The 27351-nt window shown below is 47.4% G+C and overlaps 1 protein-coding gene across 3 annotated transcripts in view; it reads right to left on the bottom strand.

Annotated features, from left to right (window-relative positions):
- The window catches only part of LOC142498618 (uncharacterized), a 41135-nt gene that overhangs the window by 9873 nt on the left and 3911 nt on the right, over positions 1-27351 (bottom strand). For 2 of the 3 annotated variants that reach the window (XM_075606837.1, XM_075606836.1), the window contains exon 2: positions 19386-22079. In XM_075606837.1, coding sequence (XP_075462952.1) covers positions 19386-22054 — 2669 coding nt within the window. In that variant the 5' untranslated portion in view covers positions 22055-22079. The remainder of the gene's footprint in view (positions 1-19385; positions 22080-27351) is intronic. The other variant, XM_075606838.1, reaches the window with a different exon arrangement.

Raw genomic sequence — 27351 nt, 5'->3', positions numbered from 1 at the left:
CTACTGAACATCTTTGCTAGGGTATGTTTCCCTAGTGAGATCCTAACCGATCAAGGGTCGCAGTTCATGAGTGAACTGTTACAGTGTCTCTGGGATGCATGCAGTGTACAGCACCGGCGTACTACCCCTTACCATCCACAGACAAATGGATTATGTGAGAGGTTTACCGGTACCCTGAAGCAGATGCTTCGGACCTTTATAGATGCAGAGGGGAAAGACTGGGAGATTCACTTGTAGCACTTGCTGTTTGCCTACCGAGAGGTACCGCAAGAATCTACAGGCTTTTCTCCCTTCGAGCTACTATATGGCCGCAGGGTACGGGGACCTCTGGACCTATTCCGGGAGGGATGGGAGGGGGAAGCTACTGATACTGATGCATCTGTGATCCAGTATATAGTAGATCTCCGAGACCGGTTAGAGATGCTCATGGGGGTGGCCCAGGGCTGCTCAGACCAAGCAAAAGCAATGGTATGACCGGAATGCCCATAGTAGAGAATTCATCCCAGGTCAGCAGGTGCTTGTTCTCAAACCCACTCAGGAGAACAAATTGATGGCTGCCTGGACGGGACCATATCCGGTTCTCCGAAAGATGAATGAGTACAACTATGTCGTACAGGTAGAGCCACACAGGAATAAGACTTATCACATAAATATGTTGAAAGAATACAAAGCTCCGAGTATGGGAGCGGTGATGGCCATTTGTAGCCCACCGCTGGAAGATCCGGCGAGCAATGCTCTGCCTGATCTCCTAGGGGAGGCTAGGCAGGGAGGCACTGTAGAGCAGGTGGAGATAGGAGGTCAGTTAAGTGTGAGGCAGAAGGTAGAGGCCAGGGACATGCTAGAACAGTATAGGGCTCTCTTCACTGACATGCCAGAGAAAACACACCTCACAGATCACCCAGTGCTCACAGGGGACCTGCGACCTCTGCATAAGCACGCTTATAGAGTGTCAGCAGAGGTCAAGACAAGTATAGAGAGGGAGATAGAGGAGATGCTGACCCTAGGGGTAATTACTCCATCCCAGAGCCCTTGGGCTAGTCCGGTAGTCCTACAGTAGTTCCTAAGAAGGACAAGACCACACGGTTTTGTGTGGACTACCGCTTGCTCAACACTGGGACAGTCTCAGATGCCTACCCCATACCCCGCATGGATGAGCTTCCTTCCAACATCTGGTCAACCGGTTACTGAAAGGGATGCAAAGTTATGCAAGGGCTTATCTAGATGACATTGCTGTCTTTAGTAACTCCTGGGAATCCCATTTAGGACATGTAGCTTCGGTGCTAGACAGGATTAGGGAAGCTCGGCTTACCTTAAAACCCACAAAGTGCATGGTAGGGATGGCTGAGGTCCTGTACTTAGGGCAAAGGGTGGGCGGAGACCATCTGAAACCAGAGCCAGCCAAGGTAGAGGCTATAGTCCAGTGGCCTGTTCCCAGAACCAAGAAACAGGTTATAGCATTCCTAGGCACCGCAGGGTACTATAGGAAGTTTGTCCCACAGTACAGCGCCGTGGCCAAACCCCTGACTGACCTGACCAGAAAGCAACAGCCTGTGCTTATTACCTGGTCTCCTGCCTGTGAAACTTCGTTCCAGGGTTTAAAGACTGCCCTTGCAGGTGCCCCCATCTTGGCTGCCCCGGACTACTCCAAACATTTCCTCATCCAAACTGATGCTTCAGACTTTGGCATTGGGGCTGTGTTAAGCCAAGTGGGGGAGGACGGCAGAGAGCACCCTGTGGTGTACCTCAGTCACAAGCTACTTTCCAGGGAGGTGGCCTATGCCACAATTGAAAAGGAGTGCTTGGCAATTGTGTGGGTACTAAAGAAATTACAGCCTTATGTGTATGGGCACTCTTTAACCATCATCACTGATCACAATCCCCTGAGTTGGCTGCAGAGAGCCTCAGGAGAGAATGCAAAGCTGTTGCGTTGGAGCTTGGCACTGCAAGAGTTTGATTTCACTATTCAACACAAGAAGGGTAGTGAACACAGCAACGCGGGTGGACTATCTCGTCAAGAGAACCCCTCTGAACTTGAGTTCTCCAACGGTGCCACCGGTGACCAACTTCCCGTGAGGGGCAGCGGGCCGCAGGGCACCCATTGAGAAGGGGAGGTGTAGCGATGGAGAGGGGGGTGGGCCCAGTAATAAAGGGGTTACACCCCACACGGCCACCCCCACCATCGTATGGGAGGCGAGGGGTTAACTGTTATAATGTTTAAAAGTGTTTTATTCCCCTGCCTCATTGCAAACTGTGTCTCCCCTGGTTACATGTATTTTTCCCTTCACAGTGTGTGCACCCAACACATACACTGGGATCAGGTCGGGAGGGAAAGGGTGAAATGCATTAACATGTTTATTGCCCTTTGTTCCCCATCCCGCCTTTTCTATCCCCATTTGCAGCCCATCCCATAGGCCGCCATTGGAGCTCCATGCAAGTCAATGGAGATTTACGTGGTTTTGGCCTAATATCAGAAAAGACCAGCAGGTGGCGCCCGAGAGGACGAGTGGAACTCCGCCATTGAAATGAATGGAGTAATGTATTTCAATGGGGATTCCTCGAGTCCGACCTCCAGGAACGAGCTGGCAGCCAGCCAAACCACAAACCCCAAAAGCGGATACAATATCAATAGAAAAGCTTTGATCACTCAATTGGCGTGGGAACTTGGTCACTGCCAAGTTCAGTCATATTAAAATTGTATCTCCGGCCTTAGGGCAGCTAGCGGGTTAATTCTTTTTGCCCCTAGCTCAGGGGGACCCCCTTACTCGACCCCAACCGGGTCCGACAGTCAATGGTGGCGAAAAAGGGTCACGCCGGCCATGAGGGTTCCACCATTGACCGCAATGGCGGAGAAAAGCCGCGTGGCTGAAAAAACTCAAAGTCCAAAAGTGTACAAAGTGAAAACCCAGATCTCCGGTTCTGTAAGGTCTAGAGGGCTGAGATTTGGCCACAATGTAGTCACTGCTCCAGCATGATTGTATGGCAAATTCCAGCCCTCTCCGAACAACAGAACAGAGTACTGGTAACTAGCTGAAAATTGCCCACCATGTAGAATCCTCTCCAGCATGAGGATCTGGCAATTTCTAGCCCGCTCGGATTATTTTAATATATATATGATTATGAAGATGTTTCGTATTTGGTGCCTTGTAAAAAGCCCGTTAAAGATACAAGCCCCTGCAGTATGTTAATGATCAGGGGGCGACCGTATGTCTACACCAAGTCCCCTGATCAAAGGCTCCCCCACCCTGATTAAGTATGCTAGGGCAGAGAAGAGCAGGACATGGGTACTTGTTCTAAGTGCCATACTTCACACCTCTGGACAGAGTTTCCCGGCCTAGACCCCCAGAAGGTAGACTTTAAGTCGCCATCTGATTAGTGTGGGGTGCTGAAAATGGGTCTCTGGCCAGAGGGATGTGCGCATGTGCCAGTTACCTGGGGGCAGGTACCAAAGTGCTTCCCACATTAGCTGGCAAAAGGTAATTGGGTGCAGGTAATTGTTAACCAATACCTGACACCCAATGTTAGGGTATAGGTCTTAAATCCCATATAACCGAGTGTAAGCTCTATGCCCAATGTTGTTCATGATTACTTCTACCTGATGCCTTGATGAATTGCTAATCCAGATCCAGATTACTTCATTGCCCATTCCCTAAGTAAGTGTTTATATCCTGTGCGTTATTTGTACCATATTGTGTGTTCACTTTCCCTGAAGGAATAAACTTTCTTTATCATATTACGGTCGCATTCAATTCAACCCAGTTATTTTGGTGTATATTATAACCCTGCACAAGCTATCGTGACAGTGTCCCTGGTATCTGTCCACGCGCTTGAATTTTCACCTTCTGTGTCTCAAGTACCAAGTTGTAAGGATCCTTCCACACTGATGGCTACAGCCAATTACACTTGCTCAGTTCAGGCGGCAGCTAATGATGTCACTAGTCGCTTCACTGGAATTGCAACCAACCAGTAGATAGATTTTAAAAAAAAGATTGGACATCTGTTTAGATGGGAAAGGTATACAGGGATATACCAAATAAGTATACATGGGAAGGATGTTGATCCAGGGATTAATCCGATTGCCAATTCTTGGAGTCAGGAAGGAATTTATTTTTCTCCTTATGAGATATCATTGGATATGACACTGGGTTTTTTGTTTGCCTTCCTCTTGATCAATAAGTAAGTATAGATATAGGATAAAGTATATGTTGTCTAAATTTAGCATAGGTTGAACTTGATGGACCTACATCTTTTTTCAACCTCATCTACTATGTAACTATGTGTCACGGTAGCTAGTTACAGGGTATAATATACACCAAATATCTGGGTTGAATTGAACACGACTTAGATATAATAAATATAGTTTATTCCTTAAAGAAGGAGAACACACAAGATGATACAAATAACAGACAAGAAATGGACACTTACTTCAGGGGTTTGGACAATGAAGCAATCAGGTACAGGATTGGCAATTCATTCAGCAATACAGGTTCAAATGAAGACATCACGAACAGACACGAACAGACACGAAAGACACTGGGCATAGAGCTTACACTCGTTTATATGGAGTTTCACTCCTATACCCTGGCATTGAGTGCAAGTCATTGGAGGACAATTATCTGCACCCAATCCCTCCTTGCCACCTCACCTGAGTGGCAAAGTAATACCTGCCCACTGGGTGGATATTATTCTAATCAGGGGCTTATTTCCCCAGCCCCCCTCCCACAAGACTGGTGTCTGAAAGTCTACTTGGGACAGGAAACCCTTTGTCCCAAGGTGTGAAACACAACACTTATCATAAAGTACCCACGTCCTGCTTTCCTTTGTGCTAGCATACACAAGCAGGGTGGGGGAGCCTTTGATCAGGGGGTTTATTGTAGACCCCTTGTCTCCCCCCTGAGCATTAACATACCATATGGGCGCTAGCCTTCCCGGGCTTTTACCCTGGACCAAAAATACAATACATTCTTTAATATCTACACATATTAAAATAATCCGTTCTGTGGGTCTGAGTGGGCTGAGATTTGCCAGGTCCTCATGCCGGAGGACCCTTGCCATAGTGGCCAAATATCAGCCTTCCACGACCCCCAGAACCGGAGATACAAAAAACAAGTTAAAATCCCCTATTAACTTTAATGCAGGATTCTCCGCTAAAAGCTAAAAGAAATCACAGCGTTTCACTCTCCTATTGAAATCAATGGGCTCCCCCGCTAAAGGCTTTCAATGGAGCAACTCTGCCATTGAAGTCAATGGGGAAATCACAATTTTCACATTTGCCCACACTCCGTCTGGTTGATCGGAGAGGGCTGGAAATGACCATGCAGTCATGCCGGAACAGTGACTACCTGCGACCAAAATCCCAGCCCTCTGGCACTCACAAAACCGGAGATATAGGCTTACACTTTTCACACTTTTGGACTTAGCCATTTCAAAACCATGCGGCTTTCCTCCATTAGAATCAATATGGCCGGCGCCTACATAGGAAATGCATGGGCCGGCGCCGCCATAGGATTCAATGGGACTTCCGCTCCCATTAGAGTCAATGGCGCGACCCTTGTGGCGAGCGCGACCCTTTACGGGGGTCCTTAATTCTCGGACCCGGTGGTGGTCGAGTGTGGGGGTTCCTAGGGTCTAGGGGCAAAAATAATTTTATTCCTGGGTTAGTTTCCCACGCCAATTGTGGTTGAACTTGACCTAATGTGATCAATGCTCTTTTTTAGAGAATGTATCCGCTTCTACGGTCTGCGGTTTGGATGGATGCCAACCCGTTCCTGGAGGTCGGGAAACGCCGCTCCTCTCGGGCGCCACCTGCAGGTCTTCTGATGAAAATGGGCCCAAATCGCCAGTTTCCCCATAGGATCGTATGGAGCTGCAACGGTGACCTATGGGAAGCTGCAAAATGGAGCCTGCAAAGGCGGGAAAATGGAACAAAGGGCTATAATCACTCCTTAACTATTAACCCTTTCCCTCCCGCATCGATCCCAGTGTATGTGTTGGTGCAGACACTGGAATGGGAACAATACACATTTACAGGGGAATACACATTTGGGTGCTGAAGCAGGGTAAAAACACATTATTGGACCGCAGTCGAGTTAACCCCTTGCTTCCCAAGTGAGAGCAGGGGGTGGCCAAATGGGGTGTAACCCCTTTAATACCGGGCCAAACGCCCTCTCCCATGACACTATGTAACTATAGTCAAAAGGTAGAAATCCGCAAGCATGTAGAGCAGTAACAGTGTTTCTGCAATTCCAAGTGTACAGAGCTTGCACTCTATTCCTATGCGTTTCATTGATATGGTCTACTTCCCTGAAAAAATTAAAGTAAATAAGGCACCTGGCCCCGATGGTATACATCCAAGAGTTCTCAAGGAGTTAAGTTCAGTAATAGCCAAACCATTACATTTAATATTCAAGGACTCCATTTCCACAGGCTCAGTACCATAAGGTTGGCATAAAGCAGACGTGGTGCCTATATTTAAAAGAGCAGCTAGATCACAACCGGTGAATTACAGACCTGTAAGTCTGACTTCAATAGTGAGGAAGCTACTTGAAGGTTTAATACAGGATAATGTTCAGGAATACCTAATGGCAAACAACATTATTAGTAATACTCAGCATGGATTTATGCATTTGGGATGCAAGAATAAACTGGCGACTTACAAATTAAATGGGGATAAATTAGGGGAATGCTTGATGGAGAAGGAAATGGTGGGTGTTGAAGGATTTAGGAGTGCTTGTAGACAGCAGGCTTAGCAATAGTGCACAAAGTCATTCAGTAGCTGCAAAGGCAAACAAAATCTTATCTTGCATCAAACGGGCAATGGATGGAAGGGAAGTAAACATAATTATGCCCCTTTATAAAGCATTAGTAAGACCACACCTTGAATATGGAGTACAATTTTGGGCACCAATCCTAAGAAAAGACATTATGGAATTAGAGAGAACCTAGTGGAGCCACCAAATTAATAAAGGGGGTGGACAATCTAATTTATGAGGAGAGGCTAGCTAAATTAGATTTATTTACATTAGAAAAGAGGCGTCTAAGTGGGGACATGATAACTATTTAAAAATATATTCGAGGACAGTAAAAGGAGCTTTCAAAAGAACCGTTTATCCCAAGGACAAAACAAAGGACTCGGGGTCATCCCTTAAGGTTGGAGGAAAGGAGATTTCATCAGCACCAAAGGAAATGGTTCTTTACAGTAAGGGCAGTTAAAATGTGGAATTTATTACCCATGCAGACTCCGATGGCAGATACAATAGATTTGTTAAAAAAATGTTGGACATCTTTTTAGAAAGGAAAGGTATACAGGGATATACCAAATAAGTAAACATGGGAAGAATGTTGATCCATGGAGTATTCTGATTGCGAATTCTTGGAGTCCGGAAGGAATTTATTTTTCCCTTTATGAGATATCATTGGATGATATGTCATTGCGGTTTTTTGTTTGCCTTTCTCTGGATCAATATACTGTTAGTTTAGATATACTGTAAGACCTCATCTTCTATGTATATCTACGAAACGCATAGGAATAGAGTGCAAGCTCTGTACACTTGGAACTCCAGAAACACTGTTACTGCTCTACATGCTTGCGGCTTTCTACCTTTTGACTATCTACAGGTTAGTCTCAATTCCAGTGACGCGACCAGTGACGTCACTAGCTGCCGTCTGAATTGAGCAAGTATAATCGGCTGTAGCCGTCAGTGTGGAAGGATCCTTACAATTTAACGCTTGAGACACAGAAGGCACCAATTCAAGCCTGGACAGATACCAGGAACACCAAGAACATTCTGTCCATTGAGAGGACGCTCAGGGCCTTGAATCCGGTCGCAGCCCGCAGGAACCATCGCTCGGTGTGGGGATCAGCTGGTTTGCCATTGTGGTAACATGTCCATAACATGTCACGCTTGTTATAATTCATTCTGATGTACGTGTATACCTTACCTGATGCTTGATTAAACACTATATTTGAGTTGTACGCCGTTTTTCTTTTTTCTATACTGTGGTAGTTGCTGCATTTGCAAGGGCTGCTATGAAAAAGAATGTTTTTTTTTATTTGTCACATTAAAAATGATTGTCTGCATCACCTTTTCCATATCTCCACACATTGCAAAATTGGGCATTTTTCTCTAACTCCTATAATGCTGTAGAATTAAACTGCCAGCCCATTTTAAAGCAAAAATCCTGCCGTTTTTTGTTTTAATTGATTTGCAGCGCGGGTTTCACCAGAGCTGAAAAGTTCTATTTTGACAAACTAACAGTTTTCGGTGCCGGTGTTGTCCCATTTCTGTTACATAACATGGCCACCTTGCTGCTTCCTATGGGAGTCATCTTTAAAAACCAAGAAGTGTACAAACACTGAACACTAAGGGGCCTATGCAGTAAAAGGCGGTAAGCTCCTTATTGCCAAAAAAGCCTACTGCCATTCAGTAAGCCCCGAGAAGCTGGCGAGAATAGGAAAACACGCCGTTTTATTTTGGTATCTGGAATTATTTTGGAAAAAAATCCGCCGACCGCTTGGCGATAGGCCCCTTCTCGCCGCTCATCGGCAGCTTTTCCAACTCGCTGTATTCTAGTAGCCCCGATCAGCATCTCGCAGCTGATCGTCGCTATAGAATGGAGAATTTCTCTCCAAATGACCTCGGCAAAAAAAGTTGGCAAGAAGCTGGGGATGAGCGGCGAGACGGGACTTAGAAAAAATCAGGCCCTTTTCCTGCCTTGGATTGATGCCGGGGTTTCCGGAGTTGATATCCATTATTATAGGCTAAAGCAGTAAAATTCAGGGCATTATTGAAAACCCTGCTCTCTGATTGGTTAAAATTCCAGGCATTATCCAATCAGTAATGCACGGAATTTAGCAGCTTGCAAAGTGCAGTTTTCAATGGGTTTATTTCCAGCCAATCAGCTTTCAGAACAGCTGAGACAGGGCAGGGGACTGGTTTGCATGAAGTAAAAGCTCTGAGACAGGGCAGGGGATTGGTCAGGACGTATCAGCCACGGGTTGACTCCTCCCCCTCCCGAGCTGACAGATTTTCTGAGCAGATTCAGTTGATTTGGGGGGATTGTCTGCAAAGAAGTAAGTGGCTGTCTGCAGTTTCTTTGTGGCTGCAGTTTGTGTGTGAGTGTGTGCTGTTGTGTTGTATATCTGTGTAGAAGTGCTGTGTGTGTGTGTGTATAGAGCTCCAGTGTGTGTGTCAGTGTCAGCAGCAGTGTTTATGGGTGTAGCATGTGTGTGTAGCAGCAGTGTGTGTGTGTGTGTGTGTGTGTGTGTGTGTGTGTGTGTGTGTGTGTATAGAGGGGCTGTGTTGTGTGTAGAGTTGCTGTGTATAGAGGTGCAGTGCTGTGTGTGTAGAGGTGCAGTGTTGTGTGTGTGTGGGGTGTGTGTAGAGGTGCTGTGTTGTGTATAGAGGTGCAGTGTTGTGTATAGAGGTGCAGTGGTGTGTGTGTGGGGTGTGTGTGTAGAGGTGCTGTGTTGTGTGTAGAGGTGGAGGGGGGAGAGTGCAAAGTTTAGTAAGTGGCTGCATTTTTTATTGTGGCTACAGTGTGTGTGTGTGTGTGTGTGTGTGTGTTGTGCTGTTGTATGTGTAGCAGCAGTTTGTGTGTGTGTATAGAGCTACTGTGTGTGTGTGTAGAGCTCCAGTGTGTGTGTGTGTCAGTGTCAGCAGCACTGTTTATGGGTGTAGCATGTGTGTGTAGAGCTGCTGTGTTGTGTTTGAAGAGGTGCTGTGTTGTGTTTGAAGAGGTGCTGTGTTGTGTGTGTAGAGGTGCTGTGTTGTAAGTGTAGATGAGGTGCTGTGTTGTGAGTGTAGAGGAGGCGCTGTGTTGTGTGTGTGGTGTGTTTGTGTGTGTAGAGGTGCTGTGTTGTGTGTGGTGTGCTATTGTGTGTGTGTAGCAGCAGTTTGTGTGTGTTGAGCTGCTGTGTGTGTGTGTGTGTGTGTGTACACAGGGAGTCTTCTGCCCTCTCGTGGGGTAAACTCCCGCCCCCTGCTCAGGCCGCGAGCGCCTCTCCCGCGCGGTGCACACGCCTGATGCGCGTGCACCGCTCACAAACCACGCGTCAAGCATTATCAGCTGTGGCACGTTCTCTGCCCTATCTCTGCCTCCCATGGGGCCGCTCCTCCGTCCCTCCCCCTGTTCCTATTGGACTCACATTTATACTCTGCTCAGCCATTCCTTCTTTGGATGAGCATAGCTTTGTGTGACCTGCGTTACCCACGTTTGTGCCTGCCTTTGTGCTTTCGTCTCTCCCTCTTATAGTGATCTCCTGTGTACCGAACCGGCTTGACTGTGGACCCGCTCTGGATTTCGACCTCGGCTTGCCCTCTGACCTTCCAATCTCTCCAACCCTCCACCTCAGCTTACGGATTCCTACCTACCGCCCAGCTTGAAACCCACGGCTCTCGGCACCGACCATCCTCCTGAATCCTCCCATCCATCCGGCGAGTATCTGAACTAACACCATCTCTTCCGATCAGTTCCAGCCGCCTAACTATCCACCTTCCAGGCGTGTCCCTGCAGCTGTGGGTGCAAGTTCTACCCTTTTCACCTCAGTTCCAGGGTCCCTTCTTGTCCGTGGTGAGCGCAGCGTGACACCAGTAAACGATTGACCAGGCGTTGGAAGATAGCCGGGGCATTCTTCATCCCGAATGGCATCACTAGGAATTCATAGAGGCCACTCGGGGTAATGAATGCTGACTTCTCCCTAGCCTCCTGAGTCAAGGGGATCTGCCAGTAACCTTTACTGAGATCCATAATGGTCAGATACTTTGCCCCCGCGAGTTCATCCAGCAACTCGTCCATGCGGGGCATGGGATAAGCATCTGACACCATCCCTGCGTTGACCTGTCGGTAGTCCAAGGGCTCTGGGACGGTACAATTACCCCTAGGGCCAGCATCTCTTCTACCTCCTCTATACTACCCTTAATCTCTGCTGATACCCAATAGGCATGCTTATGCAGAGGGCGCAGATCACTGGTGAGCACTGGGTGATCTGTGATATGGGTCCGCCCGGCTTATCCGTGAACAGAGCCCTATTGTATTGTATTGTATTGTATTGTATGTCTTTATGTATATAGCGCCATTAATGTACATAGCGCTTCACAGTAGTAATACATGTGGTAATCAAATAAATAACAGATAATATAAATAACAGATCATGGGAATAAGTGCTTTAGAAATATACTGACCTAGCATAGCTCTGGCTTCTGCTCTCTGCCTGGCACTCAGCTGAGACCCTATCTCAACCTGCTCTACAGTACCCTTTTGCCTAGCCTCCTCTAAGAGGTCTCGCAGAGCATTGCTCGACGAATCCCCCACCGGTGGGCTACAAATGGCCAGTATCGATGCCACACTCAGCGCTACATACTCTTTGAGCATATTGATCTGATATGTTTTATTCCTCTCTGTCTCAGCATCTACCTGTACAACATAGTTGCACTAATTCATCTTCCGGAGTACCAGCTACGGTCCCAACCAGGCAGCCATTAATTTGTTCTCCCGAGTAGGCTTGAGAACAAGTACTTTCTGTCCTGGGATGAATTCTCTGCTACGGGTATTCTGATCATACCAAGTTTTCTGCTTGGCCTGAGCAACCCTAAGGTTGTCCTGTGCCAACCCCATGAGCATCTCTAGCCAGTCTCTGAGATCTACCACATACTGAAGCACAGAAGCATCAGTATTGGTAGTCTCCCCTTCCCATCCCTCACGGAATAGGTCCAGAGGTCCCCGTACCCTGCGACCATATAGTAGCTCAAAGGGAGAAAAGCCGGTAGATTCTTGCACTACCTCTAGGTATGCAAACAGCAAGTGCTGCAGGTGAATCTCCCAGTTTTTTCCCTCTGCCTCTATACAGGTTCGAAGCATCTGCTTCAAGGTACCGTTGAACCTCTCATAAAGTCCGTTGGTTTGGGGGTGGTAAGGGGTCGTGCTCTGGTGCTTCACCCCGCACGCATCCCAGAGACACTGGAGCAATTCCCTCATGAATTGCGACCGCTGATCGTTTAGGATATCGCTAGGGAAACCTACCCTAGTAAAAATGGTTAACAATGCTTTAGCTACTGCCCTAGCATCAATGGTGGCAAGCGCTGCTGCCTCAGGGTACCGGGGAGCAAAGTCCACCACCGTGAGGATGTAGCGCTTCCTGGACCAACTGTGAATCCTGAGGGGTCCCACAAGGTCCATGGCTACCCTCTGGAAGGGTTCCCCGATTACCGGTAACGGGTGCCTTCACACGATCGCCCGCCTTACCCACTCGCTGGCAGGCATCACAGGACCGGCAAAAATCTGCCACCTCCCTGGATGCCCCCAGCCAGTAGTAACGCTGCAACAGCCGGGCTCTCGTCCGAGTGATCCCCTGATGTCTCGCTAGTGAAATGGAGTGGGCTACCCACAACAACTGCTTCCTATACTCCGTGGGTACCACTAGCTGTCGCTTGCTGGTCCAGACCTCATCTAACCCTGTGGTCCCTTGCTCTCTATACAGGAGCCCACGGTGCCACAAGTAGTAATCTGACTTGTCCCCTGGCATAGTCTCGGACACTCGAAGTCTCATACCCTCCAGGCTGGGGTCGGATTGCACCGCATCCCTAAACTGGGTACCTAGCTCTGGCCAACCGCTTGTCGAGGCTAAATCGGGGGGATTGGGAACAGGTAAAGGGAACAGTAAGTCAGGGTCAGTGGGCGACTTACTCTTGCTTACCTGTCTGATCTCTGCAGAGACCCCTGGAACTGTAGGTCCCAAATGCAGGGGGACAGGGGCTGGTTCTGCTGCGATCTTGGCTGACTGGCTCCTGGTGATCGCTGCAACAGGGGCCAGCTCACTTGTAAAAACACAAGTAACGTGCCCCAGGCCATTGTCAAGTAGGATCTCGGCATCTAACCCTGGCAATACCCCCACCTCCCTCATGTCAAGTCCGGCACCCTAATCCAGAAAGACCCGGGCAATCTGGATGGACCGCGGTCCCCCATCTGGCATGGTCACTTGCATCCCGGTGCCCGGGAGAAAATCCTCTGGCCGCACCATATACAGGGATATACCAAATAAGTATACATGGGAAGGATGTTGATCCAGGGATTAATCCGATTGCCAATTCTTGGAGTCAGGAAGGAATTTATTTTTCCCCTTATGAGATATCATTGGATGATGTGACTCTGGTTTTGTTTGCCTTCCTCATGATCAATAAATATAGATATGATAAAATATCTGTTGTCTAAATTTAGCATAGGTTGAACTTGATGGACGGACGTCTTTTTTCAACCTCATCTACTATGTAACCATACTGTATCAGGGCGTACCAGAGTAATGGTGGCAGCGGAGTCCAGCAAGCCGCTCACCTGCCGGTCCCCGATGGTCACCTTCTGCAGAGGCTTCTGCCGGACATCGTTGGGCTACATCCCGACTGGTGCAACCTGATGTCCTCTGATCTCCGCTGCTGGTCCCCAGGTGGCAAGTACAGGTTCCTCTGTATGTGCAAGTCGCACACGGGCGACCGGCCTCGCAGCTGGTGATCGTTGCCCCTGATGGGGTCCCCCGGACCGGTCCCGGTCCGACAGTCTGGCTTGAGATGTCCGACCTTGTTGCAGGTGAAACACCGCCTCGCATGTCTAAACTCTGCAGCTTTGGGTGCGTTGCCATCTGCGGCAGGCTTGTGGGTCCACTGAGGGCTGGTTTTCGCTCCCTTGGCCGGGCTGGCCACATCTTTGGGAGCCGCTCTCTTGGTCATCAGAGCCCTGCTGGCCACATACTCATCTGCCACCCTCGCAGCATCCACATGGGTCTTTGGTTTGTGGTCAAAAATCCATGCCCTCACATCCGAGGGAAGCTGCTGCAGTAGCTGCTCCTAGAACATCAAGTCCAGCAGTGTATGGAACTTGGTGATCCCGTAACCCTCCACCCACTGAATGCCCTGCAAAGCCATTCGGGCGCCATAATCCCCATAGGATTCTCAGGGATTTTTCTCCCCAGTCCGGAACTTGCCTCGGTATGGTTCTGGGGTGAGGGCATACTGTGTGAGCAGCATACTTTTTACATGACCGTAGTCATCGGCATCCACGCGTGGAATACCCTGTACAATCCGCTTGGCTTTACCGGATAACAATGGATGCAGTTTCAGCACCATGTCCCGACGTGGGACCCTGTACCGGAGACACTGCGTTTCAAAGTCATTGAGTAAGGCATCTATCTCATCTGTGCTATCCACGTACTTGCTAAAGCTGTGGTCGTCCACCCAGGGAATGTCCTGTTCCCCGTTGACAAGGTGGGAGTGTGGGGCTTTACCATGCACTGCGGCCAGCATCTGTATACGCTCCGCTGTGGTAGCCTTTTCTCCCCATGCGGTCAGGTGCGCGGTCACTTGCTCCCTCCCCATGTCCTTGCAGGGTCGGAGCTGGATCGACCTCCTGCACTCCGGGCTGATCGGTGTCCGCTGCCACAGCAGCCAAGGGGCCAGACCCCTCCATTGGAGCCATTCTGGCCTCGTGATTCTCCAAGTCCTCCTCCAGTTGCGGCTTTGACCGACTGTCCGTCGGCAATCCATAGCCCTCACTCCTCTCCACGATCCGAGCTCGGTCCCAGGATCGGAACCTTCCTGAGCGGTTACTCATGGTATAATGTTAGCACAGGGGTATGGGCAACGGGCAAGGTGTAATATCTCATGCTCTTGTGAAGCGTGTGTAAGTTACCACTTGTCTGGGGAGCTTGCAATCTACGAGTTTCCCCCACTATGTTATAGAATCTCGCAGGAAACTATACCATAGGCTCAGTCAGCGTCGCACCGCTGCTACCAGTTAATATATAAGCCTGTCACGGTAAACCAGGGCTTACCAACAAATTATACCGGGATTCTGGACTGAGCACACAAGATGAGTAAAATAAATTGTCATTTATTTCCTTTTAAGACAAACACACAATACTTCACAATTACAGTCAATATACACTTACTGGGATGGGGAAACTAAATAAAATGTCCACAGAACGAATCAAAGTCTCTGGGCACCCATGCAAGTGGGTGAGCGGTTTGAGTCCAAGGACAGTCCTTGGCTAGGGGCGCAACTTGCCAGCCCGCTATCTCCGCCAAAAGGAAATCTTTCGTAATGTCCTTACAGGATTCGTTCGGGAATCCCTAGCTCAAACGAATTCTGGAAGAGGGGTACAATCCTTGGTTACGCTGTAGTTAACCCCTCACACTCAGGAACCGCTGATGCTGTATCTTGGACGTTTCTTGTTGAATCTTAGATGGATCAGGTGAATCTCACTAGGACTGGGCTGCAGGCATTTTTATAGGGTTAAAGGTCCTATACCTAACATATACACCCAATCCTCTCGTGGGAATAATTTTTCCCACCTATCCCAGACTTGCCAGTACCTTACAAAAAGGGCAGAAGTTGCTTCCCGGTTTGCACAGGGAATGTGCTAACCTCACACCTGAGCTACTTAGCATACCGGGCCCAACCTCTTACCTGGCGACAGTACGTCTGGGGTTTGGCTACCAAGTGTGAAGCACCCATACTTCGCAGCGGTATCTGATATTTACAAACATCCCGGCCACTCTAACACCTAGGGTATCTGAGGCTTTTCAACTCCGGACTTCTCTTAGACATAGGGTCACCAACTCTGCAAGGTGCCCTTTGAAGGACGGAGATGAAACAATCCCTCAGCTCATTCTTCCATAACATATGGGCATGTTAATGGATTCATTGTCAGTCTGGCAGGAAAGGGTTCCTGCTTGTACATTTTAAAACACCAATACAATACAGTTTATTTATAAATGTATGCTCTGCTTATGCAACACTTATAAACCTTATATGTATGTTTATGGTTTCTTTTTACCTAGCTGCACTCCAAAATTAGAGTGCTAGCTCTTTCCTACCGCAAGTTATCCACTTAATTGAACGGGCTCTCTGATGTGGGTTGCGGTTTGACCTATAATCGGTCTGGGTTACAAGCCGGCATACAATGTATCCGTGCTGGCTTTGATCCGTAACCGCAGACACACGCCAACAATTTCAGCGTAAGTGGCTAATGAGACAGGTGGATACATTTTGACAAGAAGACACTTCAGCTAGACAGCAAACCACTTATCCAATTGACTTTGCGGTTTAGAGGTCTACGGCTTAGGAAGTGATACCTATACTTTAAAGCGGCCACCCATTCATAGGCACGCTTCTTCACTTAGCTCTTGGTTCAGCTCTAGAGGTTCCCCTTGTGTCACAAATACAGTTAGCACATTTTCATTCATTCAGTGTAACTGTAGCTATCTTCTAAGCTGCAAAACACGGACAATACAGGTAGTGTAGAGGAAACCATGATATGGGGGGGACAATACACTTTAACCCCTTCAGTCCCAACACTGATTAGGGTTAACCAGCCAGGCATAATACCTTTATTATTGGCCTGGTTAACCCCCTCCCGCCACAGTGACCCAGTGCCATTGTAAGCCATGCATGCCCATGCCATCAAACTACCTCCACCGTGTTTTACAGATGATGTGGTATGCTTCGCATCATGAGCCGTTCCAAGCCTTTTCTATACTTTTTTCTTCCCATCATTCTGGTACACGTTGATCTTAGTTTCATCTGTCCAAAGAATGCTGTTCCAGAACTGGGCTGGCTTTTTTAGATATTCTTTGGCAAAGTCTAATCTGGCCTTTCTATTCTTGAGGCTTATGAATGGTTTGCACCTTGTGGTGAACCCTCTGTATTTGCTCTCGTGAAGTCTTCTCTTTATGGTAGACTTGGATAATGATATGCCTACCTCCTGGAGAGTGTTCTTCACTTGGCTGGATGTTGTGAAGGGGTTTTTCTTTTCCATGGAAAGGATCCTACGTTCACTATTATTGTCTTCCCTGGACGTCCAGGCCTTTTTTTGTTGCAGAGCTCACCAGTGCGTTCTTTTTTTCTCAGAATGTACCAAACTGTTGATTTGGCCACTCCTAATGTTCCTGCTATCTCTCTGATGGATTTTCTTTTTTTTTGCAGCCTAAGGATGCCCTGTTTCACTTGCATTGAGAGCTCCTTTGTCCGCATGTTGTGGGTTCACAGCAACAGCTTCCAAATGCGAATGCCACACCTGGAATCAACTCCAAACCTTTTACCTGCTTAATTGATGATGAAATAATAAAGGAATAGCCCACACCTGTGCATGAAACAGCTTTTGAGTCAATTGTCCAATTACTTTTGGTCCCTTGAAAAAGAGGGGGCTACATATTAAAGAGATGTAATTCCTAAACCCTTGTTCCAATTTGGATGTGAATACCCTCAAATTAAAGCTGATAGACTGCACGTTAAGCCCATATTCATTATTTAACTGTAACTTGAATTTATTTTGTTACACAGCCGAAATAACAAAACTTGTATCAGTGTCCAATTATTTCTGGACCTAACTAACTATTATCCAGATATGGATAATAGATTATTTAACCATTATTAAACACAACATTAGCCAGCACCTGGAGGACCCCATCTGGAGGCCCCCGGCACCTAGCGGGGACCACCCGGAGGCCCACAGACACCCGTGGGTACCCCCCGGGGTGCACTGTGGGGCTTACGGACACCAGTCAGGACCACCGGGGACCCCCGCCGGCCTGGGGTGTTAATCCTGTATGTAAAATAATAAATTGGTTTTATGGGGGGGCACAGGGTGGTGGTGTATTGGTGCTTACTAAATATTTTTACATTTCAAATTTATTCATAGTATAGATGTGCAGGGAGTCTCTGGAGCAGAACCTCGTTGTTTTGAGGTCCGGGGACCCCCTGCTTCCTGAGATACAGGCCCCATCATGGGGTGCCGGTATCCCCTTCTTTGTTTACATCCCACGGTCACGTGATCGGGACATTTCTATGCACCCCATAAAGGGGCCTGTATCTCGGGAAGCAGAGAGTCCCCGGACCTCAAACCAATGCGGTTCTGCTCCGGAGACCCCCTGCTCATCTACACTATTAATAAAATTTAAATGTAAAAATATTTTTTATACGCCGAGATTTGCGCAGAGAGAGGCGCATCTCTCTGCTGCAGCAGACATTTCTCGCCGGGTGAGCCCTTCTCGGAGGGCAGGTCATCTCGGCGCCGGTAACTCGCCATGTTTGCTAATGTTGCTCTCACTGATATTCAGGCCTTTCTGAATACCGCGAGAGTAACTCGGCAAAAACACGGCGAGTTCAAAACCCTGTCGATAATTTCTATCGGACTTTACTGCATAGGCCCATAAGTACTGCACCGACACACTTTATTCGAGCAAATACCCGGTATGTACCTGGCAGATACCTGGAATGCGCCGCTCCTCACCTCTGACAAGCCCCGTTGCGTTTGCCTTCCCAGCCTGGGTTCATGCCTGGCTGACGGGCGGCTGATCTGTTAAATGATAATGATTAGGATTTAATAGGCTGCAATGCTTCGCGTGTCTACCAGATGGCATAAATTCATGAATTGTAATGCAGTATATATATATATATATACTGTGCAGTATTGCAGCCAGCGGGAATAAAATGCTTCAATCCCTGCCTGGAAAATAACCCAATGCACTCGGGCAGAAAACAGTCACAAACCTCAATACACCCGGGTATACCCGAATTCGTGGGACTAGCCGAGCTCGAATAAAGTGTGTCGCCAGTGTATGTGGGTAACCAGGGGTCTGTGGAACTGAAAATATTCTTTGAACCTTGTTTAAAAATATATATTTTTACATTTTTGGTTCGATTGCTCTTTTAAGAGATGAGGGAAAACAATATTTCAGTCCCTTTGTAGGTACTGCTGTGTGCTGGTTATTGCATCTATTTGTGGTTATATTAAATATGTCAGTATTCTCCATGTACAGTCTGTGTTTAAATCAATGAGACCAAGAGACAGACAATTGGTCCCTAATCAAAAGATTCCACTGTGACAGAAGCAGAGAACAAGCAACTAAGACTGCAATGATTCAGGAACAAACCAATGACATGTCCAGTTACTTAAATGGAGTATGTGATGTGGGCTTGGTCAAGAAGACCAAATGAAGCACAAATATGTAGAATTTGATACATCCCATTATATGTGCATTGTGTAACTCCTCCCTAACTCTTCCTTATCACATGCTGATAAGCAGGAGACAAAAGTGGAGCAAAATACTGTACTTTGATATATCGATGCAAGATGAAATTACCTCTCTAATCCTTATTCAATATCGTCTAAGGCCGTATAGTGTAGTGTTAATGAGGATTTAACCTCAATTTAAGTGAGCTGTGCTGTACCCTGCTTTTTACTATATTGAATACTAACATATGATAAACAGTGCTCTAAAAGAGATGTGAAACATGTGTAGTGCTGTAAGTGACATCTTACTAAAAATCTGAAAAGTGCTTTGTAGAGCCCTATGTTCAAAACAATACAGGTGCCTGTGCATGAGATGAGGTAAACTTACCAGGCGCTTACATTGGGGGGCAGCTTTGCCGGTCGGTGCTTGCACTGACTTTTCATGGTGCAGAAGTTATCCACCTGGAAATCTTTCCATCTCCTGGGCAGGTGAGTCCCTGGAGCTGTGGCAGAAGCTTCCTCCTTCACACTTTTGTCCTCGTCTTGAGGTTCTTGGATGGTCTGCTCATCAGAGACTGGCTCCGGCTCTCTGATAGTCTGTTTAGGCTTTTCCCCTTGCCTTCCCTGAGCAGGAGGTTGGAGTTGGTCTGGGGGCTGGATGTCAGAAGGCATGGGACGCTTAGTGCTCCACTGCAGGACAAGTTCAAACTTGGAGCCTTTGGTTGGGGCTGCTTGCCCTTTGCCTTTTATCCTAGATTGAGGTCCAGTTTTGGATTGTAAGGGTTGGGTTTTGGCTTGGCTCGGCTGTGCAGTGGTGTCAATTACCTGAGCACTTGCATCTGTGTGTACCAGGAACACCTTAGCATTGGCCTTGGGCAGCTCTTGGCCTGGTTTAGGAATGACTGTTCTGGCTTTGCTTAGAGATTCCTTTTGACCAGGAGGCACCTGATCTGGGCCCACAGTTAACGGAAAGATAAGCTCGCTGATGGTATCCTCTGTTTTTGTTTGTTCCTGTTTAGGGAAGGTAAATACTGCAGGTGCCAAGTAAGGGTGTGGGGGCTTGCGTAAACTTTGGTTCTGAGCAGGGCGAGCCACAGATTTCACCTCTTGCTTGCCAGCTCCGAAGGAACAGACATTCTGCTGTTCTTGCGCCTTCTCTTTTGTGGAGTGCTGGGATTTCCCAGGAAACGAGCTATCAGACCATGACAGGAATATGCCCTGTGCTTTAGTCTTGTCCTGACACTTTATTTCTGGCTTGCGCAGGGGGCTGGCCATGAAGCCTTTTTTCTTTTCGTCTGCATTCCCTGAACCATTAAACTGGAAATGGTAATTTGAGAGCTTAGGAGGCGCAATCCAGTCAAATTTGGGCTTTGCCCCTGTGTATGTGAAAGATATTGGCTGTGGAGCTATGCTGCTGACCATGGGTTTGTGGTTTTCATGCTCAGGCTTTGGGAAAGCCGAGGCAGACGTGTTCTGGCCCTTCAACCCAGACCTTAAGGAAGGCTTGTCTGGCAGAGTTTTGCAGAACTGTACTGCCTTCCTGGCCATTATTTCCTGAAGCTCCTCCCCCTTCTCCCTATTGTTTGACTTATTGAGCTGCTGAAAAAAGGTCTGCTTCTTTAGCACTCTTGTGTCCTCCTTACTGGGAGTCTTTGGGGTCCTTGCACAAACTTTGTTAGCTTCTGTTGCTACCCCTGGCTTTGCACTCAGAGGCCAACCTGCCTCCATGAACTGGTGGGGGGGTTTCAACTGGGGGTTTTGCTTTAGTGCATCTGCATAGGAAAAACCAGATAAGGCAGACCTTTGCTTTGCTTCTGCAATTTGAAACTGAGGTTTGCTGGCAGGTTGGAGTTTGCTGGTGGGCTCTTTCATGTAACAAATAAGGTCCAATCCCTCCTCAGTTTTCACTTTAAAGCTGGATACCATTGAGGTATGACTTCTTAGATTGTCTTCTAGGGACGGTTTTTCTGGTACCCTCTGTGACCTGTCGTTTTTTCTCCTGACCCCTTCTTTCTGCACGTCTGACATGTCCACATGTGGTGTCGCACTGGAGAGTGTCTTAGTCAACTCCAGTTTCCCTGCAACTGTCAATTTTGCTGTGCAAGTCTGTTCCTTGTCCTTTTTGCAACCTTTATGGATGCCTTCTGCCAAAGCACGCTGATTCTTGGGAGCCCGTGCTTTTGCAGCTACGTCAGGGCGACCCACCTCCTTGACATCTGGTTTGTGACCCGTTGTGAGCCCACTGGGACTGGGAGCACTAATGTCTGAAGGTTTTTGAGCTTTACTTGCAGAAACCTGTATCTGCTTTTTGATCATCGCAAGAGGCTCTGGATATTTTAGACCTTTGCCAGGGGGGCTCTTTTTAGGTAGCTGTGAAGAAGAGGTTGAGCTCATAGGAGAAATCCCCTGTATGATCCCTTCTTTAGGGAGGAGGCTCTTGCTTGGATGTGTCATGAGTGGAAACTTTGACAATTGCTCCATCGCTGCTCTGCAAGGCTGATCCAATGCACCAGCCGCACCATTAGTTGGCAGGTTACCTAACCCCCTCTCCTTTTTGCTCTCTGCATTGTTATCCCTGCTCTTGTCCACCACAGATGGCTTTATTGGCTTGGGAAGCTCCTTCTGGACTTGCCCTCCTTGTATGGATGTTTGGTTTGTACTTTGGCAATGGGGTTCTGTGCTTGCCACTGGGTAGTTGATGGCTAAACTGTACGAAGATGCAGACCCGCTGCTAGTCTTGATAGAGCCTGGATGGGGCTGGGGTAGATGTTCTTGAGGTTTGGGTTCTTGTAGTTTGGATGATATTCCATTGCTGGCTTTCCACTTTTTGCTTTTTGTCATCTTCCAGGACGGGTTCCTGCTACATTTCCCTCTCATGTCATCTGGCTGGGAGCATCCAATGCTTGGCTGTTGATCTATTTGCTGGACATCAACATTCTTAGAAAATACGTTGGGGGCAGAAAACGTGCTGTCAGGGTTCTCATTTTCCACCACCTTCCTATCTAGATTGTTGCCCTGTTCTGGTTCTGGAGCTACCTCAGGCTGAACATTTCCCATCTTCACAGCTCATCCTAGATGGGCACTAGTGGACAGAGAACAGCAAGGTCAGGGCCGATTAAGAAGAGATAATAGGAGTTATTAATTGAACTGTGAGTGCCTATCAGGACATTATCACATGGAAACTTCAATTGAAGTTTATGGGAATTTACGTGCTATAGTGACCAGATCTGCACTATCGCAGTTCAATAAATAACCCCCTATGAGGGAAGTCCTGCATCACAGGAATGGAAGACATTAGAGCAGGCCTGCCCAACTCGTAAAGTGAGAAGGGCCGAACTGCTCCAAGGAAAACAAATTTGGGCCGCACGGGTAAAATCATCATCATCATCATCTCTCCTCCAGCACCTCTCATCATCATCATCCTCATATCTCCCGAGAACCCCTCAACCTTTACGATACTCCCCATCTATCTCTCATACCCCCATCTCTCCCCCTCACCCACACAATATCCCCCTCAACATCAAACACACAATACCCCCTCCACATACCCCAAGCCCATTCCATGTCAGCAGCCCCCCTCCCATGTCAGCAGCCCCCCACCCCCATACTTACCTGGTGATGGCAGGGAAGCGTGAGGGAAGCGCGCTCTAGCAGCAGACCCGGAACTTCCGGGTCGCGCTACACTGCTAGAGCATGTCCCTGTGCTGGAGGAGGGAGGAGAGAGGAGGGAGGAGGGAGGTTAGGGGAGAGCGCGCACAGACACGGCTGGGGGGGAAAGGGGAGTTGAAGGGGGTCCGTCGCAGGCCGCACGGGGTGCCCCGGTGGGCCGCATGCGGCCCGCGGGCCGTATGTTGTGCAGCCCTGCATTAGAGGCTGTCCTTCAACCCATGACCAATTCAGTCAGTGAAAACATTGTATGGTGTGGTTTATTTTGTATTAAAAGGCTCAAATTATGTGCTCTCATGGATATTTTACTTTTTATGACACTATAATACATTTTTTCTATTTTTTAAGTTATGAACTCAAAAGGTTTTTGGAATTTTTGAAACTATATATAATATAGAATGTTTTTTTTTTTTACATTAAAGTATATATATATATATATATATATATATATATATATATATATATATATATATATATATATATACACACAGCAGTATATTTGTAGGCAAAAATGGATAACTAAGTCCAAATATATATATATATTGTGACAAACGGCTTACTCCGGGGCTCCGTCGTTTGTCCGGGACTGTTTAGAACACGGTCTTTTAGGGTAGGTTAAATGATGAGGCGTCACGTACTGTTCCTTTAAACAGGCTATGCCTGGTTTATTCAGTCCCAGGCACTGAGACTGCCACAGTGCATACAACAGAAAACAGATCAAAACAAAAGCTGCTCACCTGAGCGATAACTTAACTTAGATATCCCTGACTCAGGGTTGGAAGTGGCTTTTCCACTTCCAACATCAAAACACGGTACTTTTGCAGTCTTACACAAATGAACAGAAAGATTGAACCTGTTTGGGGAAGAGGCTTCTCCCCTCTGTAGTTCAGCAGCCTTCCAGCCTCCTGGCTCTTGTGGGGAGACCAGAGCAAACAGGAAATCAGTCTTTCATACCTGATTCCTAATTAGCATGACAGGTGACAGAAATCAGGCAGCAGACAAACTCTGGTCTGGATCTCTCATCCCTCAGTTCCAGCGCTTGCCAAACTGTGGGATGGAGTGTATGTATTATAAGGCTGCACTCCCAGGCCAAACAGGATAGAAACTGTCTAGTATCCTGGGAGCCCTATATACGGAATTTATTACCATCCCCTGGTTTCTGTCACATATCCTCCCCCCCAGCTCAGACCTCGAGGGATGAGCGACCATGGATATTAGGGAGTGCATCCTTGACAACCCGTCAGCATTGCCATGTTTGTGCCCTGACCTGTGTTCCACAGAAAATTTAAAGGGTTGTAGGCTTAGGAACCACCTGGTCACTCTAGCATTCTTTTCCCTGTTTTGACACATCCAGGTAAGGGGTGCATGATCTGTGACCAACCGGAATTTTCTCCCCAACAGGTAGTATTTGAGCGTCTCTACAGCCCACTTTATTGCGAGACACTCTTTCTCTACTATGGAGTAATTTTTCTCCTGGGGATTTAGTTTCCTACTTAAATAAAGGATGGGGTGCTCCTCACCTTGAGACTCCTGGGAGAGTACCGCCCCCAGCCCTACCTCAGATGCGTCGGTTTGGACTACGAACTCTTTGGAGAAGTCAGGTGTGACCAACACTGGTTGGGCACAGAGAGCTTCTTTCAGGCTTCTAAAGGCCTGTTCGGTTTCGGGGGACCACTTTACCATTAGCGGTCCTCTTGCTTTTGTGAGGTCAGTTAGTGGGGTTGCCTTAGTTGCAAAATTGGGAATAAACCTTCTATAGTACCCAATTAACCCCAAAAAGGTCCTTACTTGTTTTTTTTGTAACTGGCCTTGGCCAATTTTGTATCGCCTCCACTTTGAGTGTTTGGGGTTTGAGTAAACCTCTGCCAATAGAATATCCCAGATACTTGGCCTCCTCCAGACCAATAGTGCATTTAGCGGGGTTAGCAGTTAGTCCAGCAGACCGGACTGCGTCAAGCACAGCTTGGACCTTTGGAAGGTGGGATTGCCAATCTTCACTATGGATTACCACATCATCCAGGTAGGCGGCAGCATACCGAGCATGTGGTTTTAAAATTTTATCCATCATTCTTTGGAATGTGGCGGGAGCTCCATGTAAGCCAAAAGGCAACACCTTATACCGAAAGAGGCCGTCTGGGGTTGAGAAGGCTGTCTTTTCTTTTGCCCTTTCTGTGAGGGGAACCTGCCAGTACCCTTTTGTTAGGTCTAGGGTTGTGAGATATCTGGCTTTGCCCAGTCTCTCTACAAGTTCATCTACCCTGGGCATAGGATAAGTATCAAATTTTGACACCGCGTTTAGTTTCCGGTAGTCATTACAAAACCTTGTTGTACCATCTGGCTTTGGGACTAAGACTATAGGGCTGTTCCACCCACTTTGGGATTCCTCAATTACACCTAGTTTTAGCATTTTTTTAACCTCTAAACTTATAGCCTTTCTTTTGGCCTCTGGGATTCGGTACGGTTTAAGGTTAACTCGGACCCCCGGTTCAGAGACTAGGTCATGTTCAATTACGCTAGTTCTACCTGGCCGTATAGAGAAGATTTCTTTGTTTCTTCTCACTAAATTCTGAACCTCTCGTTTCTGATGAACAGACAGGGTTTCAGCTATGCTAACCTCTGGGTCAGTTTCTTGATTCTCTGACGGACCTGGGGGTACTAGGGTTAACAAGACTTCTCTATCTTTCCAGGGCTTGAGTAGGTTTATATGGTAAATTTGCTCAGGTTTCCTCCTACCTGGCTGTCTTACCTTATAATTTACTTCTCCCACTCTTTCCAAGACCTCATATGGCCCATGCCATTTAGCAAGGAATTTACTCTCCACGGTGGGAACCAGAACTAGTACCCTATCACCTGGAGAAAAAATTCTGACCCTAGCACCCTTATTATATGTATTCCTCTGTGCTTCTTGAGCTTTCTCCATGTGTTCCCTCACTATGGGTAGGACTGCAGCAATGCGGTCCTGCATCTGGGCAACATGCTCTATTACACTTCTGTAAGGGGTAACCTCGTGTTCCCAAGTCTCTTTGGCTATATCCAGTAAGCCCCTTGGGTGTCGGCCATACAATAGTTCAAACGGGGAGAAGCCTGTGGATGATTGGGGAACTTCCCTAATGGCAAATAACAGGTACGGTAACAAACAATCCCAGTTTTTCCCATCTTTATCAACCGCCCGCCGTAACATGCTCTTTAAGGTTTTATTGAACCTTTCCACTAAACCATCTGTTTGTGGATGATAGACTGAGGTTCTGAGATGCTTGATTTTTAGGAGTTTACATAGCTCTTTCGTTACTTGGGACATAAATGGTGTTCCCTGGTCAGATAGAATCTCTTTAGGAATCCCGACCCGGGAAAACAGAACTACTAACTCTTTTGCTATGTTTTTAGCAGAGGTGCTACGTAGGGGAACTGCCTCCGGATATCGGGTGGCATAATCTAATATTACCAATATATGCTGATGTCCCCTAGCAGACTTTATTAGGGGTCCTACTAGATCCATAGCAATCCGGTCAAATGGTACCTCTATTATGGGAAGGGGTACCAATGGGCTGCGGTACGCCTTGAACGGGGCGGTGATCTGACATTCTGGGCATGAGGAACAATAATTCGTAATTTCTGCCAGAACCCCAGGCCAATAGAAGCTTCGGAGAACCTTTTCTTTTGTCTTTTCCACCCCTAGGTGTCCCCCCAATGGATGACTATGTGCGAGGTGTAATACTACATTACGGAATGTCCGTGGTACCAACAATTGTTTAGTTGTAACTGATTTCCTTTTATCAACCCGATATACTAGGTCGTTCTCTACCTCGAAGTAGGGGTAAGCAAGTGACCTATCTGGTTGGCCAGGAGTACTATTCTGGTCCCGTATATTTCCCCTTGCTACCGCTAATGTGGGGTCCTCCCACTGGGCCTTCTTAAAACTCCCAGGACTGACCTCTAGGTCAGCGAGGGTCTTATCCGGTTCTGGGGTGGTAAGTGTCTGCTCAACATCTTGATTTGGGGTATTCCCTACCAAAGTAGTGATGGGGAAGGGAATTTTACAGCACTCCTCCTTTTCCCCCTTCTTATTTGGGCCCTCGTCAACTTCCATTTCTGAAAAAGGGAAAGGATTTGTTTCTTCTAATACTTCGTTATGGTCCGCTATTGAACTCTGGGCGCTATTCTGAGCGGGGGACCACATTTTTAGAAAATGGGGAAAGTCGGTCCCTATTAACACATCATGTGCCAGTTTGGGTACAATACCCACCTTGAAATCTAAAGAACCAAACTCTGTTTCAAAAAAAACATCAACAGTGGAATATTCATGATTATCCCCATGTATACAACAAATTGCCACTCTTTGTGAACTGTTTCCCTGTTTCTTCTTAATGGGCAAGAGGTATTCGGACACTAGTGTGACCATGCTCCCAGAGTCAAGAAGTGCCCGAACCCTCTTACCATTAACCTTTACAAATGCCCACAGATGGTTATTCAAGGGGTCCTCTGGGCTAGGGCCCATACATTGGGACAACAGCGAATAAGGTTCCACGCTGTTGCATTGCATGGGCTCATCATTTAGTGGGCAGATTTTTGCTGTGTGGCCCCTCTCATGACAATTTACACATTTAGGTACATAGTCTGTGTCCCACTTAGAGCCTTTTCCCGGCTCCCCATGTTGGCTATTGCCCTTAGTGTGCGAACCACTGTTGCTG

The sequence above is a fragment of the Ascaphus truei genome, chromosome 7, assembly GCF_040206685.1.
Source record: "Ascaphus truei isolate aAscTru1 chromosome 7, aAscTru1.hap1, whole genome shotgun sequence".
NCBI lineage: Eukaryota > Metazoa > Chordata > Amphibia > Anura > Ascaphidae > Ascaphus > Ascaphus truei.
Note: the sequence above shows the minus strand (reverse complement) of the source record. Positions and strands in the feature narration are given on the sequence as shown.